Below are 18,825 nucleotides of genomic sequence, written 5' to 3' on the forward strand. Positions count from 1 at the left end.
GCTGCCGCCTGTGGTTAAAAGGTATGTTTTGAGTCTGGAAAGACTGAAGACTGCTGGTCAAGAGGATGCCCCAAGATCCTGGGTTCAATACAGTTATTCCCCACGAGTGATGCATAAATGGGTAGGAGCACAATTTAGCAGATTCTTGCCTCATGCAGCCCTTTTGTTGCATCCTACATTGCTCCTGAAGACCCCTTGGAAGGATGGGGGAAGATGCACTACAGCAAGACAAAGGAGTAAGAAAGATGTAGTTTATGAGAAGAAGTCTGTTCAAGGTTCTTAAGGCCCCTCCACTCCTTTTGTCAGACTAAAACATTTAGTTGATTAATGTTAGATTGATCAGAAAACTTTTGATCAACCAAAGAGACATCTCCCCAGTTGTTTTTCATACAAATATTCAGAAAAACTGCAGGTGGCAGGCGCCATCTTAAAAGATTTATTTCCCTTAGATACTGACACAAAAGGAAATGCCTCTTCTAAGTCACTGCCTGCTATGTGCATCGTCTAAAAACAAACCATTTCCCCGCACAGTTACTGTATTTATTCATACACAAATACATGCATATTTAAATCAAACCATATATAATCGATCAAGTGAGATTTCTTTAAATTGGGTCCTTTCTTTTCTTACTCTTTTCATTTCTAGTTTTCATTAAGGTATTGTAATTCTTTGGTTTTCAAAGAAACAAAAATGTGAATTTAAGCAAGTTATTTCAAAGTACAAGACAGGATTATGTTTTGAATAATGTATCTTTAAGACATAGAATAAAGATTTTTTTTTTGGCAGAATGAGCACCAGACCATAGACTAAAGAACACTTGGACACAAAGTGTATGATTCAATCTCACAACCTGATTTTAAAGAAATATATTCCCCAAATCAAAATAACATTTCCTTTTCTGCTCTCCTCCTTGGACCAGAGTAAGCATCTTAATGCTACTGGCCCTTTACTATGAATCTAAGGGATGGATCAGGCATCTATTTCTTAGCTTGAGAAAGGAGCCAATCTTGGTCTCATATGGACTTCATAATCTATTCTCAGTTCTGAGAACGTTAGAACTCTGTTCATCATTCATTTGTAAAATTAGCTAGACGTCTTTCTTCCCTGTCCCATTTCTCATTTCCTCAGGCCCAGATTTGCATTTGAGGACCTAAATGAGAGGTGGACAAGCATTAGGTTCAGGAAATTCCAGGAACCGTTCATTCTGGTATTCTGTAGGTCAGCTATTACTTGTTTCAGTGACAATTTGATTGTATCTCATAAGGCACTTAAAAGGCTGAAAGCACTATATCACTATTAAGGAAATCATCTGTTTACCACAATACAACAGGCACTCACACCTCTTTAACTGAATTACAATTTTAAAACAAAATATCAGTTCATGTTTTCAATTATGCATGATGCAAGATGGCTGGTATTTTTGGTGTTTACAGATTTCCAAAAAACATGCATTTTGCACCTCTTGTAAAGCATCACAACCATTGATGATGATAATAAAATACAGCATGTGTAAAAACTCATCATCTCATTCAATTGACAGGAGTCCCTTTCAGCTCACCTTATCCTTCTCTTGTTGTTGCTAAGTGAACAGGAGATATCTAGAACCTTCACAAAAGCGGAAATTCGCTGACCTGTGCAATTTCAAACACACAGTGGACACTGATATACGCTAATGGCTGAATGCATTTTTCTTTCTCCATTTCTTCTGCCATTCAGAAATATATTATGGGATCAGTACATAAGCTGGCCAGGTGAGGCTACCTAAGTGCCCTCATTGGGCCCACAGCCTGAGTGGCCCACTTTGTGAGATGACATTCTTCTCCGCATCAGATTCCATGGATGACTCTTTTCACAACAGAGAAATGCCTGTGCCAAGACACCATTAGATGTCAATGTCGCTTGCGTCTGTTCGAGGCTACTGCACTCCTCAAGCAGTAGGCATTGGTGGGTCCTGCTGAGGTCTCAGTTCTTGCCCAAGCTTGCTCTGCTCAAGCTCAGTGATTACAGACATGTACTTAAACTGATCTGGCTGGTGGTTAAATGTTTCCACTAAATTGTAGGTCTCCTGTCGATCTGTTGCATAAAATAGCTGCACCTGGCTGGCTAGGCACTGAGCTTCTGGCACATTCTGCGAATGTAAATACACAGTGCAAGTCGTCACAATAATTACACTTTGTTATCCATTCAATCCCCCCCCCCCCCCTCACATTCCAACTTTCTTTATGGACCCAGAGCTTCAAGCTGAACCACTGGTACACTTCAGCTCTCCATGTTTTTGTTAAGGCTGGATTAGATGTCTACAAAGGTGACCACTTACTGTGACCCCAATAACAAACTGATGAAGCTGAATTACCCACTTCCGTAGTACTGCTCTCCCAAGACTGAAAGCTCCCCCATGTACAAAGTAACTTTCTGATAATAAAAAAGCTTTCAAAGAGAATGGTTTAGTATTAATGGGGGTATTCTTCTCACCACATGTCAGGGGAAAATTAAAGAAAGAGGGTGTGGGGGAAAATATAACTTCAGCCATTTAACTCTGTACTAAATCTTGCATTTGTACCAGCAATCAATTTTCTTACTACAATGTCACACTCATGACAATATCACTAACAACTGCTGTTGCCCAGGAAATGGATATGGCAATAATGTACAAGTAAAATGCATGCTGTGAATACCTATGTCATTGCTTAGTCTGTCTCAGTAAGAGTTACTGTGTTGTGATGGTGTTAACTCTGAGCACATGGGAAAACTAACATGACCCCTTATTTGACCATTCAACTATCATAATGCTAAAAGAGTTGTATCAATCAGCCCAAAGCCCCTCCAAATAAAACAACAAAACCGATGGCAAAAGTTTGTCTTCCTAATCTCTACTATTTGGAACAGGAAATTGCTACAATTTCAAGCAAGTGTGATTGGATCATGAAACACTTGCAACAGCCTGTCTGAATTTCCCCCCACTGGTATTACTTATGGGGGGGAAAGAAAGCCATTTATGACTTAGCTTCCTTTACCAGGAAACGGGAATCCATTTCTGCTGTCATCAGTACAATCCCCTTGTCCTCTTGAAGCTCGGGGTAATGGTACAGGATCAGCTGGCTAGTTGCAGCTTCACCTTGGGTCTGCAGAAAATAAAGAGATGTCAAATGCAAGGGCAATAGGAAGAATCCAGATTTACTGAGTAGTTCATGACAGTCCAATAGAAGACAATTTATTATTAAATAGTACACACACTATAGCCCCCTAATGAAGATCAAAAGAGGAATTTTAATAAAGAAGCCAGCCATTTGAAGACTGCAGTTTATGCATCAAGGAACTCCCCCACACAAAGAGGCACTCATAAGAGATAAACTGAGAAAATCCTAATGCAGTCCTGTGCATGGATGCCAAATATTATGCAGGTATTAAGAATATAAATGCACTTACTGAACAATAACTTCAGACAATAATGTAGAACCAGCAGGAAGAATCTGTGAGCTGCTTCACTTTGCCCATGTGAAATGTTCAGGACAGACAGTGCACAATTTGCTTTCACTAGCAGGTAATACTAAAATGTTTGTTTTTAGGGGAACAGAAGTGTTCCTGTAAGCCCCCACATGAAACCTTCACCAGGGAAGAACTCAATCCTTTCAACTACCAGCCTCACAAAATTAAACATATTTAACATTACTCATTAGCTCTCTCATGACATGCATGGTTTCACACTGCATAACCCGCCTTGAGTCCCAGCTATAAATAAAGTCAGTCAACAAGTAAAAATAAACAACTGGAGCATGAAGTATATGTAGGTAAAGAGAACTCAAGAAAGCCCATCATCAACAACAACAACAAATACAAAAATGCAAGCAAAGACGCCAACTTGAGGAAATACTGAAGGAGAATTCAGTTTCTTTAGCTTACAGAACTGAGTGAGGTTTCATCAGAGCACTGTGGTGACTCAGAGAACATAGTTCATTCTCCAACTTAAACCCCTGTAGCTCTCCACATTATTAAAATATCCAGATTAGGCTCAGTTTCTGGAAAAATTAACACAATAGCGTCCCAGCTTAAGACAACAATTATGAGGTGTGAACAGTCAGCCATTTTGGAGAATGGACTCTTTAACCAGCATGGAGGACTGACACACTTATGAGTGGCCTGATTTTTTTTTTATATATAGAGGTTAATGATAATGGCTGGAAAGAAAAAAAATTCCTTAAGTCTCACTGTAAAAGGAATGATGTATGAACTGTGCCCATGTGCAACAATAAATGGTCCCATGTTTTATGGAATGTTTTGAAAGCCACAAAAAATAGCAACTTCAGTATGAAATCTTAAGCCAACCACTGGTAATCAATTTCCAAAGAAAATCACCTACCTGAATGTTTATGAGAGAAGTGAAATGGAGTTCTGCTCCTGACCACTGGCCCACAAAAAACTCATAGCCTTCGTTCCTCGGCAATGCAAACAGAAACTGGTGAGTGGTGGGGAAAGACAAAAGATTTATTTATTAACCAAGTTCAGTTTGGGATGAAATCAGAAAAATACAGATCTCATGAAAGAACCTTTGCCATCACAAAAACACTGAATAAATTACAGCAACGGATTCATTTTCAAAACACATCCCCTGCTCTGAAAGGGGTTGAGAGGTTCAGGTTTCTTTTCCTCATGGACTTCTAAGTAAGGGAATTGACATTAATGCAGGCAGATCCCTAGTGTCAGAATTCCTGGTCTGAAAATGCAGTAATTGGCCTTAAATCTCACTGGCATTTCTGAACTGCATCTCATGCAGTATGTTTCACAATCACAAGGAGCTTGAGATTGGATTGGACATAATCAAATATTTACTGAATCTGTATTCTGATTTTTCTTCTAAAGCTTGGAATGCCTTATTTGGAATTAGCCCATGTTATCCTCAAAAACCACTCTGTGAAGCTTAGGTTAAGAGAGAGAATGCCTGGTCTAAGATCATCAGTTGAGCCTGAAGGCCAAGTGGCATTTAAATTCAGGGCTGCCTGGTCCAGTTTCACCATGCTATCCAACACGCCTTATTAGCTCATGGGCAGAATGGCTGGCTAGATAAATACTTTGAAAAATTACACATTTGTATGTTTAATTACCATCAAAACATTGGTTTCTGAAATGCCTAAGGGTTATATTTAGCTAGAGCTCAGGCAAGGTTCTCAGTGTCCTGCTACTCCTCCAAAATGCGGGGGGAGGGGAAAGAAAAACCACAATAAGTGGATTATTTTCATTACGATGGATATCCAGAAGGTCCCTGTTCGTCACCCACATTTCCAGAGTGAGTGAAGAGTCAGGATTCTAAATAATTATATGGAAGCTGCACTAAACAAGTGGTAATTAGCCCACCATGGCAGTTGGGAAATGGAAGGGCATATTATCACCCCAGATTTACTGAGAGCAATTATTTATACCCATCCACTGGTAGTGCCAATCTTATACGACTCAGTAATATGATTTCTGGATTTTATTCAGGATAATATTGTTAGCTCCTCTTAACAGCAGCAGAAACAGATGGTTATTTACAAAATTTACACCCCTGTCTTTCTGCCCTCATCCAGACCAAGGCAGCTGGATGTTTAAAAATGTACGTAATAAAATCGTATCTTAAAAACCATTAACCCCCCCCAATTAAAACAAAACCTAAAATACACATAAAAACATAAAACAACAATTAAAATATAGGGCACAAAGAAGAGGCCACTGAGGGAACACTAAAACAAAACAAAAACATATATATTTCCCTGCTGGCAGAAGATGGCAACAGAAGGGAACAGATCAGTCTCTCTGGGGAGAGTGTTCAAGAGTTCTGAGAAGGCCCTCTCCCAAGCTAATCTCTACCTAATCTCAGGATGCAGGGGCACCTAAAGCTGGGGCACCTGAAGACGACCGCAATGGCCAGCTAGGGCCATAAGGGAATAGATGGTCCTTCAGGTATGCTTCTCCCAAGCCATGTAGCACCATAAAAGGTCAACACTGGCTTCTTGAATTGGCCAGAGAAGCATATTGGGAGCCAATCTAAATGAAATAGGACTGGAGTGGTCCCTACAGCCCACTGAGGTTAGTGTTCTGGTCACAGCATTCTGTACCAATGGTAGTCTTGGGATATTCTACAACGGCTCCACGTAACGATATGTCACAAATGAAGCATCTCCCATTATTGGGGTGCAATGGGAGGAGATTCATCTTCTCATAATGACTTTGTTATATGCAACTATTAAATGTGCAAATGGTATCTTTATGTTGTTCCTTGGAGTACCCTGTGTGCTGGGCTGAAGAACTGTTATGGCTGGAACTTAAGAAGTCTTAAGTGAGTACAGTGGCTATATTTCAAACCTAGTATACTCAGGAATCTTTTCTGAAAAAGTCACCCAAACCAATAACATTTGAACCTCAGACCATTAATAATCAAGTTCTTACAATAGGAAGAGTGCAAGAAACAAAACATATGCTGCAAGAATAGGAGAGAAGACATGTATCTAGAAAGATATGCCACACTTACAGATGGGCAGTGCTGAGCTCGCTTCCACATCAAATCAAAGATCTTGCCCTTCAGAAAAAACAACAACCAGTTCTAACCACAGTAAAATAATGGGCAGCATCATGGTTTACAGAAAACATTTACATCCTGCCTTTCCTCACTTGATATTGCTTACATCATCAATAATATACTAAAAACAGTAACAAGTCTAAAATTCAGTATAAAAACAGAAAGCCACATCATCAACATGAAGAGCTAATCCAGTGAGAAACACCTTAGTTAACCACTGAAGGCCTAGAAAAAGACAGTAGACTTGGGTTTTTTGCAAAAGGTCTGTACAGATAGTACTGTACAAAGCACCAGACGTGTGTTTTTCTAGACATAATTCCTTGGTCCTTCAATTCCACCAAATGGAGAAGTTCTACCCATAAGCAACTTCCAGTTCTGGTAGGCTCTTCTGTCACTAAATTCAATACTAGGGAAAACAAACAATGAGGCATCTGTTCTTAGGATATTACGTTGTTTTGTCCATACCTCTCACCTGAGTTCACCTCAGTTACCAGTTTGATTATGTTTGCTAAGTAACTAGTTTTAAAAATACCCTCAATTTATTCAATTTAACAAAAGCGCTTGTTACCCTAGAGCAAAAGTAAGCTACTCAGAGCTCTTTCAGCCCTAATCTCAGACATTCTCACACTGTAGAGTATGAATGAATTTTATTGTTACGGCGCTTAGCCAGCAATATAAAACCATAGGAATAAAAATAAATTACAATGGCCTAATAGTAAAATTTCCAAAGTGCAACTAGGTACTAAAAAATAACATTGTACAATCATTTTAGTCACTAAAACCAGACTTAAAATTACACTGCAATAAAACACGGTAAAAGGAAATAAACTAAGATGATTTGGGAACAGTAAAAGTTAAAATCAAATAGTCCTAATCTGAGTGACAACCAGGGCACTGATAAGCTTTTACAACCAAGGAGCAAAATTTCGCAATCTGATGGAGCGCTGTATGTTCAAGGTTAAAAAACAAGTTCTCCATCTTATCCTGATCAGAAGTGCCTGCCAAAAAAGGCTCAATGAGTTTTGTGCGCGCCTCTTCAAATAACGGGCACCTTAAGAATACATGCTCCTGAGATTCGATCTCCCCCAACGCGCACATACATAGCCTCTCTGTTCGGGGTAATTTTTTTAATTTGCCCTCAAGAACTGCAGAAGGTAAGGCAGAGCATCTAGCCAAAGTGTAAGCTCTTCTGAGTTTGCGGGACTCCAGAACATCTAAATATGGGGCCTGCGTAACAATGTATTTATTACTAGTTGGCGCTATAAAAGTTGGAGACACCTGTAGATCTAGTTGGCGTTCGGTGTCCTTGATCCTCTGCTTAATTTCTAACTTAGCTCGGTCACCACCCATTTCCAAAAGTGCTTGAGGAGAATACCCCAAGAGTGAAATTTTTCGCTTAACAGCGACCAGCCATTCAGATTCAAAGGGATCAGTCAGAATCAGAGGCACTAGTCCACACGGATTTAAATTTATCTTCAACCAATAGAAGAAGGAGTATAAGGCAATCATAGCTTCGACCTTCAGCATGCCCGTCTCTAGCCTTACCATTGCATTAGATACGCATCTAGGAACTTGGAGCACTGCTCTTAAAAACTTCAATTGAACTAGCTCTAAGGGGGCATAGTTAGAGGAAGGCGCTCTATGAGCTACACTTACAGGAATAACAGCATAAACAGTGTCCTCTCCAGAAAAATATTGCTTCCATATCTGTATGAAAGAAAGGACTCCATTACTTTCAGAGACCATCATGGAACACAGAGGCAATCTCAAGTGAAGGCAATACTCATCATACTGTAATGCTCCCCACACAACGATCCCTTAAACACCTGGGAATGGAACGGCCCTGGAAGATCATACTGCAGCGGCGCGGAGGGCCAGTACGGTTGTTCTGGGATATAGACAATATCATCTGAACATCATCAGCTGAATACCATCTTTTTGCTTAGTGTAACTTCTTAGAGCACTTGTTAATGATCTTGTTTTATTGTGTTTTATCATGTTTTATTCTGTTTTATTGGCACAAAGTGTCCTATCTGTAAGCCGCCCTGAGCCCTTGTGGGGAGGGCGGGGTATAAATTTAATAATAAATAAATAAATAAATAAATAAGTTTGGAAAGCACCAAACATAAAACTTACTTATTATTTCCATAACTTTATAAGACATCTCTCCAGAGTCCTGTTGATGTTGACTTATGAATAAAAACAATACCGGCCAGTGTACAATTTGCCCTATTTGGGCAAAATAATAGAGAGGGCTGTGGCAATGCAGCTACAGAGCTTTTTGGATGATGCTTCCATTTTAGATCCCTTCCAGTCCGGCTTCTGCCCAGGACATGGGACAGAGACAGCACTGGTCGCCCTCACAGACGACCTTCGGAGGCATCTGGATCGGGAGTACTGTTGTTGTTAGATCTGTCGGCAGCATTTGACATGGTCGACCATCAGTTACTGGTCCACCACCTCACTGACATAGGGGTACAGGGGCTTGCCTTGCAATGGCTTGCCTCCTTTCTCCATGGTTGGGGACAAAGGGTGGCGGTAGAGGAACAACTCTCCCAGAGGTACCCACTTGAGTGTGGAGTGCCTCAAGGGGCGGTGTTGTCCCCGATGATATTTAACATCTACATGGGCCCCCTTGGCCAGATTGCCCAGAGATTTGGGCTGGGATGTCACCAGTATGCGGATGACACCCAGCCCTATCTGATGTTGGGCGGTGGGTCTGGCTCTCGACCAGAAGATCTAGACTGGGCGTTACAGGCCGTGGCTGGTTGGCTTAGACTGAGCCAACTTAAATTGAATCTGATGAAGATGGAGGTCCTGTGCCTGAATCGGGGTGGACCGAGGGTAGGGATCCCACCTGACCTTCTATGGGGCGCCACTGGTGCCAGTGCTGGACGTGAGGAGTTTGGGAGTGCTCCTGGATGCCTCCTTAACAATGGAGGCCCAGGTAGCAGCTGCTGCCAGGTCGGCCTTTTACCATCTTTGGCTGATTAGGCAGTTGGTTCCCTTCCTTGAATGCAACGACCTTGCAACAGTGATCCGTGCGATGGTCACCTCGAGATTAGACTACTGTAACACTCTCAAGGCTGCCCTTGACGCAAATCCGGAAGCTGCAGCTAGTGCAAAACTCTGTGGCCAGGCTTTTGATGGGTCTCCCCATGAGGGAACACATCCAGCCTGTCCTGAAGGCTGCCACTGGCATACCAGATTCATTTCAAGGTGGTGGTTCATACCTTTAAAGCCCTGTATGGCCAGGGTCCGACAAATCTGAGGGACCGCCTTTCCCCATATATACCCCAGAGAGCACTTCGGTCAGGGTCACAGAACCGATTGGCCCTTCCCAAGGATGCCAGGCTAGCTGCAACCAGGGGCAGAGCTTTCTCAGTGGCGGCTCCATACTGGTGGAATGAGCTCCCAGAGGAGATCAGGGCCCTGAGGGACCTTTTACAGTTCTGCAGGGCCTGCAAGACCCTTCCACCAGGCTTTCAACTAGGAGCCGCTACCACCATTACCACCACTTCCATCATGGTCAATATTAATATCTTTGAACACCAACTTTAACAACTTATTGATAATTGAAACCTGGTGCCTGGTCTATTACCGACAGCCTGTGCTCGCCGGCCGAAACTGAGAATGACCATCAAGCTGAATGTCTATATAGGAATTATGTTTAATACCATAAGTCACCATCTTCAATACCATAAGTTAGTCGCTAGCTCTTTATATGATGTAAGTTAGTTTTAATGAATTGTTTTAGATATTTATATATTTATTGTATTGTGTTTTTATGATGTTAGCTGCCCTGTGGTGGGAGGGCGGGGTACAAATGTAAGTAAGTAAATAAATAAATACTACAAAGTAAGTAAATAAATAAATAAATACTACAAAATCATAAAACATCACAAATTATCAATATAAAGGCAAAACAAACCAGGGACATAGTATCAGCACGAGCCAACCACTGAGCACCCTAAAATATCCATAAAATAGAATTCAGACCATAAACAGCTAAAAACATAAAACCCCTTCGTTAAAAGCCTGGGTAGAAAGAAATGTTTTGGCCTGGGGCCTAAGAAACTAGGCTTCAGGCAAACCTCAAGGGGGAGGCCTTCCAAACTTAAGCAAGGCCTTGACTGAAGCATTATTCAGTTTGCCACATGCCAGTCACTTAGAAGAGCTCAGCATCACTTCACACACTGCTGTTGCTCAAGTGGTAACAACCTGTAGCTCACTGTGCTATGTGAAATGTTGCGCAAGTGCAGTTTCAGACTGCAAGTATGCTGACTGGACAAGCCAACTAGCACAGCAACTGACTTGTCTTGTAGCATGAGAAGACAGTTGTACCACACTTCACACATAATGGTCAACATATTGATGTGCACAGAGAATCTCTTTACCTAAGAAACAGTAATGGATGAAGCAGCTTTAAGTGTCAGGTTACGAATGATATGGCCCTCTGCTTATATTGGCTTTCACAAGGTTACACAAACTGAAAAGTTCAGTGCAGTAAAGGATTTACAAACGTGTTTAATCAAGATACATTTCTATCATTTGGAGAGTTTTTTACCTGTTTTATTTCTTCAGGCTTCTTCTGTTTCACCATCTCAACATTAAGTATAGAATCAAGCGTCTACAACAAAAATCACAACAATAAAGCTCATTGCTAGTTGAGAGAAATCAGAAGGTTGCATTCTTCTTCATACACCCCTGGACCTGTGAGCTACAACATACAAGATTCACAAACGCAGGTACAATAGTACTAATTCAGCAATCATTACACTAATTCATGATTAGAAAACCAGCATGGTACAGTGGTTACAGTGTCATACTAGCATTTAGGAGTCCCAGATTCAAATCCTCCCTTTGCCATAGAAACTTGCTGGGTGATCTTAGGCCAGTCACATACACACTCAGCCTAACCTACCCCACAAGGTTACTGAGTGGATAAAATGGAGGAGAGAATGATGTAGGCTGCTTTGGGTGCCCACTGGGTGGGAATGTGGGTTATAAATGAAGTAAAATAAATAAATTCAATTGAGCAAAGCCAGTTTCAATAATAGGAGGAACTGAGGTGCAGTGAAGCAGAATAAGACTTCTATTGAGATGGAGGGGCAGGCAGAAAGAGAGGAAGTAGAGCTCAAACTGTGACAGATCATGGGATACAGTAGACTATGCCACTGCCTGCTATATAGTCTTTTGCAGTCAACTCTAATCTAATTGCAATCCAAGCACCTCAGAAGGCACATAGACTGAACCGAAACTTGGAGTTCCACCACACAGAGATATATACTGTACCAGGAACAAATCATCATAAATAAGAGCAAGTTCAAAACCCAGCTGCTGAAATAAAAATATTAACCTTACCTTATTTTTTGTGAATCCTCCTTTTGATGCTTTATAGCCCAAGGCATCTGCCTAAAATGGAACATTAATAGCGGCTTTAAAATTGCTACTATGTGCCATTATAACCTACTTGATGACAAAACTGCTCAGCTGTCAGGATGATAACACATATATTCTTGGTATGAAATAATGGCATTCTGCTACAGCTTGGGCAAAAACATCATGCAGGACTTGAAAAAAAAGGGCACAGAGATACAGCAAAATGGCAGCACTTTGCATAAAGACATCAAGGTTTGTAATCTTAATTGTCTGTGAAAAATTCAGGCAGTTTTTTTCTTTTTCATCCCCTTCATACTGCATTGTTACTGGATGTACTACACTTTATTCCATTATTCTGTGATTGCCTTACCCCAGCTTTATTACATTGTTTGTTGGATATACCATGATTGGTTATATTATACCCATCTCTATTATACTTTTTTTGTAATTTTGTAATCTGCCTAGAACCTCAAGGAGAAAGGTAGACAACAAATAAAATAAATAAACAAAACAGCATAATATATCCACTTATATTTGGATTCTTAATGAAAACCTCAACTTTTAACCATCCACAGACATCATTATTATTGATGGCATCTGCCAGGAGAGAAGGAATATGTACAATGAGCCTTAAAGTCTTAGTCAGAATTAAACAAAAATGACTCAAGTTTGCTTTATAAAGCAAATGCCTGCCCGAGAATTCTATCCTCCTTGTTATGATGAATGGGGAGCTGTACATCTTCAAACTGCAAAAGACTGGCTGATATGCAGGGTTTTAGACAGAACAAACAGAACCTTCTCTGCCTGCTGTGACTTATTCTTCCACTACACAGTACAAGGATATGGGTAATATGTCTACTGTGGCTATATGGGGAAAAGAACTGTCCTTTTTAGCACTGCAGTTAAGGCTTATTCATACATCTATTAACTTAATAACAATCAATTAATAAATATAAAAATAAAAATGCAAGAAAAGATTCCCTGGAAATGCTTTACTTTAGAACATCACTATATGAGCAACAACACTGATTGCCTCAGGAAGCTAAACTAGAGAACACTGCCAGTTCCTGTGAAAGTCACAGGGAGATGCATACAGAGCTGAAAATGGAAGGATATCTGTGTGAAATACAACTTTCCTGATGATATAAAGTCAGAGATGAAAATTCACTAACGGGGAAAAACCTTCTTGGGAACTACTTTATACTAGGAGTGAGCATGAACCAGGTAAATGGAGGTCCGTTGGAGGTTCGTTGTTCAGGGGAGTTCGGCCCACCTGAAAGTGACCCCCAAAGGCATTTAAATGCCTTTGGAGCCCACCTCTGGGTTAAGCCACCCAACTCGACTGAGCTCCCAGAGTGAGCTCTGAAGGCTTTTATAGACCTTATATACATCTATATATGGGCAGGCCCTAATATGGGCAGGACCCACTTGGAAGTGGGCTCCAAAGGCCTATAAAAGCCTTCAGAGCTTACTCTGGGAGCTCAGTCATGTTGGGCGGCCCGACCTGGAAGTGGGCTCCGAAGGCATTTAACTGTCTTTGGAACCCAAGAATGTGTCTCCCACAAACCTCCATGAAAACCGGGGAGGTTCATGGTCAGATAGTGGGAGACACATTCTCCTGAACCCCTAGTTTGTGAACCACAAACCAGCCTGGATTGTGCTTGAACCGGGGTCCATTTGTGGGTCTGTGCCCATCACTACTGCACACTCTAGTTTCCCCACAAATGTCTAGGAAATAAAACATCAGCATGCTTGAAGATTATTGGTCTGTTTTGCTTTTTTAAAAAAATTATTGATTTTCTATACGACAATTCACAATAAAACGCTAAGGTGCAAAAACACATTACACCGTCATTCAAATCATAGTCCTCCAATACACAATACACAACAAAAACATAAACATTAAATTAACAACAAAATATCTACAACTAATACAACAAATACTACATTAGGGGTTATTTAATAACCCCTGTTTTGCTTTTTGAGGGCTTATTATCAATCATAGAATCCCAGGGAGTCCCCAGCCCCAAAGTTTTCCCCACATCCTATGCCAGTGCACTTTTCCATTTATAAACAGGTTTATCTATACAGTTCATGGGCTTTTAGGCAAAATAAAAACCTTAAAATAAAGCACAATCTTTATAATTAAAAAAAATGCAATTGACCCTTCACATCTAAACAATGCACATTTTCATGTAAGACATTGTGTGTACAAAATTTAATAGCTAAAGTGGTCCCTGAAATCTATGTGGAGATCCTTCCTCAATGACAGACCAGATGGAGACAATGCTGTTTGGGAAGACAAAAGTTTTTGACTGATGTTAATCAGGCCAAATAGAGATGAGCTCTCTTTAGCAGACTGTATTAACAGCTTGAGGGTACTCTTGGACCAAGTCTTGTTTATGGATAAACAGATCAGTGCTGTTGCCTTCTTTCTGTTACATCTGGCTCATAAACTGCACTGATCCATGCTACTGTAACTTCCAGATCATACTGTAACATGCAGGGCAGCATTTGAAGATACCTCAGAAGTTTCAATTGGTATACATTGTGGTACCAGGACTACAGTTTGGAGGTCAGCTGCTTGTACAATATAACTCCAGTGCTGTTCAGAGCCAGTGTGGTATAGTGGCTATGGTTTGAATCCCTGCTCCTCTATGGAAGCACACTGGATGACCTTGGGCCAGTCACCTACTGCACAGGGTTTTTGTGAGAACAAAATGGAGGATAATAACATAAGCCACTTTGAGTCCTTAGTTGGGGGGGGGGGGAATGCAGGATATAAAAGAAGTAAATTTTAAAAATATATTAATTGCACTTGCTTTTAGGCCCAGTTCAAAGTGCTGGTTATTACCTTGAAAGCCCTTCACAGCCTAGGGCCCTCCTACATAAAGAACTGCAACTCGCAGTATACTTCCAAATGCCAGTTATGCTCCTCAGCCTTCAACTTGTACTGCACTCTCTTAGGACTGTTTGTACAGGAACAGCTGGGTCACAGGCTTTCTTGGTGGTCCAATCTTGGTGCTAGGCTCCTGTGTCTCCAAAGGCAGGAGCTAGATTCTCCTGCTGGGCCTCAGGCTGGCTTCCGTCAAGAGGAAGCAGCACCCGGGGAAGGCCTCAGCCTCGATCAGTGGCTCCTAGCCATGGGGACTAAAGGGAACCTCCATGTTCAGAGGCAGTCAGCCTTTGAATCCCAGCACCAGGAGGCAACATCAGCAGCAGGCCAAGGCCTCTGTGCCCTGTTGTTGGCCCTCCAGAAGAACTGGTTGGCTCACTCCGTGAGGTCCCTCAGTGGCTATTAGCCACAAGGTATAGATAGGAACTCTCATTCTGGGGCAAGGGATGCTCTGTATTCTTGGTGCTTGGGCGGGCAACAGTGGGAGGGCTTCTAGTGTTGTGGCCCCACTGATGGACCTCCTAATGACACCTGGTATTTTTGACCACTGTGTGACAGAGTGTTGGACTGGATCAGCCAGTGGCTTCATCCAACACCAGCTTCTCTTATATTCTTATGTCCTTATGTAATCCTCTGGACTGGCTTAGGAGAGTAAGTGCAGAGGGCACCTTCACTTACTGCATTTAGGAATGTGTGGAGAATGGGTTTATTTCAGAGGGCATTTGGTGGAGGATTAATTCTTTTGGCAGATTTGGCTACATTTTTAATTTATGCATTTTTAACTTGCTAAGGAACTATTCTGTTGTTTTGCGTCCTTGCAACCTGTAGGTGCATTTTTAGCCTCCTCAAATTTTAAATAAAACTAATAAAGAGAACTTTCCTTGATAATTAGTCCTCACTGTAAAATAAAATCATCTTTTTGGAAATGTTGTATTAAACTGGAAGACAAGATCTAGCATTGATCACAAGGGCTTTGATTTAATTCAAGAATTAGTTAGCATTTGTTGTTGTCCAGTTGCACAGTCGAGTCCTACTCTTCACAACCCCATGGACCACATCACGCCAGGCCCTCCTGTCTTCCGCCGTTTAGTTAGCATATAGAAGTAAATTTAACTTAATAAAGCAATAGTTTAAACAATCAGGAACACTATTGTTTAAATCAGGGGTGTCGAACTAGGGCTGCCAAATCCCCCTGGGGGCGGAAATCCCCCCGCCCCAGAGGCCCGTTCCCAGACGCCGGGGAATTGGGCCCCGGGGGGAACCCCGCCCCAGCATGCACGTCACAGGGAAGTGACGTTATGATGCCGGGCACGCTGGGGGCGGAGCCACGGCCATACAAGGGAAAACTCTATGGTTTTCCCTTGTATGGTCATGGCCCCGCCCCCAGCGTGCCCGGCATCATGACGTCACTTCCCTGTGATGTGCATGCGGCGCGCGCTCGCGCTCTGGGAGCCGCACAGGAGCCCCCCGCCGGAGAGGTGAGTAACATTTGGCAACCCTATGTCGAACCCATTTATTACGAGGGCTGGATCTGACATAAATGAGTCCTTGTTGGGCCAGGCCATGTGTGTCATAAAATGTAATGCCAGGTAGTGAAGATATAAACTTTATAAAGGACACAAACACAAAGCTTTTTTTTTTACTTAAAATAAAAACATGCTTAAAACATTAGCTCTGTAAGCTGCAAACCTGCTTTTGATTTATTGACATTCACCACAGAAATCTCATGCTCAGAGTTGTGAGTCTAAGACCCAGGTTAAAACATGAAACGGTTGAGTGATTAAGAGAGTCTGGTGAAGCAAGCTATGATGCAGCAGCAGCAGCAGAACTGGAAGCAGGAGATGGCCAGTTCCACTGTGGGCCTGATGGAAGCCCTCTGGGGGCCTTATCTAGCCCCCGGGCCACATGTTTGACACCCCTGGTTTAACCAGTAACAAGTTCACAGTCTATCTAGCCCACATACGTATTCTTTTGTTGTTCAGTCGCACAGTCAAGTCCAACTCTTTGCGACTCCATGGACCAGCTCCTGCCAGGCCCTCTAGTCTTCCGCCGTCCTCTGAAGTTTGCTCAATTTCATGTTCGTTGCATCTATGACACTGTCTAACCATAGATCTTACATATTACGTATTCTTACATATTATCAATTCTGCTGCTTATTTCAGTTAAAAAGAATTAACATGTTAAAGTGGTCCACTGTCTGGCTTATGTGCAGATGATTAACAGAAAGGCTAGCACTGGAAAACATACATTCCGCAAGCACCAATTGTACATGAGTGCACAAGTAATCCTTGGCCAGTTTTCCAAGCCTTGGAAAATGGGTAAATTTTTACAGCAGTACATAAACAGCAAACAAATCTTTATCACTGAATTGCTAAAACATTTCATGTTTCACATCCATAATTTAGTATTTCATTCTTTTAAATGCCAAACACTTGTCAGGGATTCATTCCCACAAAGTTGCAAAACACAAACCAACCACCCTAAAAAAACCCCGACATTAACCACAACAATCAGAAGTTTTTGAACATAGCAGGCATTTTCTAATCCAGATGTCCAATTGTTAATAAAATATCAAGTGAGTTAGATTTGAATATTGGGCTTGCCTTTTCCTCCATGAATCTGACAAATTCTGCTTGCTTTGAATATCCCACTGGCTTCTTTTTCTCATCGCTCCTTGTCTCCATTCGAGTTGCAAAAATATCAGGATTAGATCTGAATCAAAGTTAGAACTGTTTATTACCACTAAAAAGTAATTGTTATTAATTTACATTTTATTCCCATCCTCTCCTAAAAGCTTGGGGTGAACAACAGTCACTCCTCATGACAATTTATAATCCTAGAAAGGAAGCTAAAACAGAAGGGAAAGACTTGGCCTAGTTTACCCGGTAACCTTCACAGCTGAAAACACCCAAGGAAGAAATATTATGCAAACAAAACCGCAATCAACAATGCTCTTATTGGAGGCAAGCATCCAAAATCAGTGGAGCCAGAAATCAGCAACCATAAAGCATTTCTTTTTCTTTAAAGTTATATTCCACTTTTCCAAAATATGATTCAATCAAAGCAGTTAACAAGTCCTACCAAAGCAGTTGTCCAGAAATTAATTCAAAACTAATCTGCAATACAGAACAATAAAACCAGCTGAAGACAAACGTTAACACAGTGATCATAACAGAAAAGGGGCGTCTACAGCCCGTTTTAAAGTATGTTTCTGGTCCCTAGAAAAGAACCTTATGGCACTTTAAAGGCTCACAGATGTATTGCGACAAAAGCTTTCGAAGGCTACAGTCTATCTCATCCGATGTCATGATATAACTATAAGACTTTAAGGTGCCACAAAACTCCTGCTTTTTCCTATTCCTGCTAACTGCACCAGAAGAGGAATCGTGCAATCCTAAACAGAGTTATAGTCTTCCAAAAACCACTGAATTAAGTAGGGCAAGGAAGAGTGTAAAACAGCTACACTGTAAGAATAATCTCCGGTGACTGCACGGAACAGGTGGAGCAAATAGCCTGAAGGAGAAAAGGACAGGGATAGGTTGGGGGCTGCAGGATTCCTGCCACTCTTCTGCCCCTCCGAAATTGCCAAAGTCAGGAATTATTTCCCGTGCGCGCACCCCCCCCCCCTTACTTGCGCAGCTCCTGGATCTTGTGTTGGTATTTTGCGGAGAAGGGATTCTCGTCCAGAGCTCCGTCGCCTCCCACTCCCTGGACCCTCATCACCAGCGGCCGAGGCTGCGGGGGCAGCAGCATGCCGAGAGGCCGAAGGGCGGCGAAGCGGCCCATCAAGACTCCTCGGGAAAGGCCCAGTGCCGCCGAACCCCAAAACTGCTGCATGTACCCGGCTGCCATGCCTGCCCTGTCAGCCCACATCCATTCAGAGCAACATGTAACACCAACCGCCCCTTCCTCACAGCACAGCACAAAGGTTCCGGCCGACAAGACTCAACCGGAACTTTTCGGAGAGGAGTGATTTGCTTTGCGCTGCTCAGAGAG

At 41.9% G+C, this 18,825-nt stretch overlaps 1 protein-coding gene across 1 annotated transcript; it reads right to left on the reverse strand.

Moving 5' to 3' along the window:
• Positions 1–370: 370 nt before the first annotated feature.
• On the reverse strand, positions 371–18,764 carry ATPAF1 (ATP synthase mitochondrial F1 complex assembly factor 1). The gene is made up of 9 exons (XM_015427520.1): positions 18,461–18,764; positions 17,433–17,541; positions 11,916–11,966; positions 11,119–11,181; positions 8,208–8,258; positions 6,504–6,551; positions 4,359–4,454; positions 3,016–3,123; positions 371–2,129 (listed from the first exon to the last, which is right to left on the reverse strand). The coding sequence occupies exons 1-9, from the start codon at positions 18,700–18,702 to the stop codon at positions 1,929–1,931; spliced, it is 969 nt and encodes a 322-aa protein (XP_015283006.1). The 5' UTR covers positions 18,703–18,764; the 3' UTR covers positions 371–1,928.
• Between the last annotated feature and the right edge of the window lie 61 nt (positions 18,765–18,825).

Source organism: Gekko japonicus, unplaced genomic scaffold, assembly GCF_001447785.1.
Source record: "Gekko japonicus isolate JY-2015 unplaced genomic scaffold, Gekko_japonicus_V1.1 scaffold4552, whole genome shotgun sequence".
NCBI lineage: Eukaryota > Metazoa > Chordata > Lepidosauria > Squamata > Gekkonidae > Gekko > Gekko japonicus.

Excerpts from the sequence above, each read along its gene's own strand:
- ATPAF1 (XM_015427520.1), bottom strand. The coding sequence starts at position 18,702 with ATGTGGGCTGACAGGGCAGGCATGGCAGCCGGGTACATGCAGCAGTTT. Across the intron at positions 4,455-6,503 it reads GAGCTCAGCACTGCCCATCT|TTTCTGTTTGCATTGCCGAG; the intron begins GTAAGTGTGGCA and ends ACCACTCACCAG. Across the intron at positions 3,124-4,358 it reads CTTCTCTCATAAACATTCAG|ACCCAAGGTGAAGCTGCAAC; the intron begins GTAGGTGATTTT and ends TATTTTCTGCAG.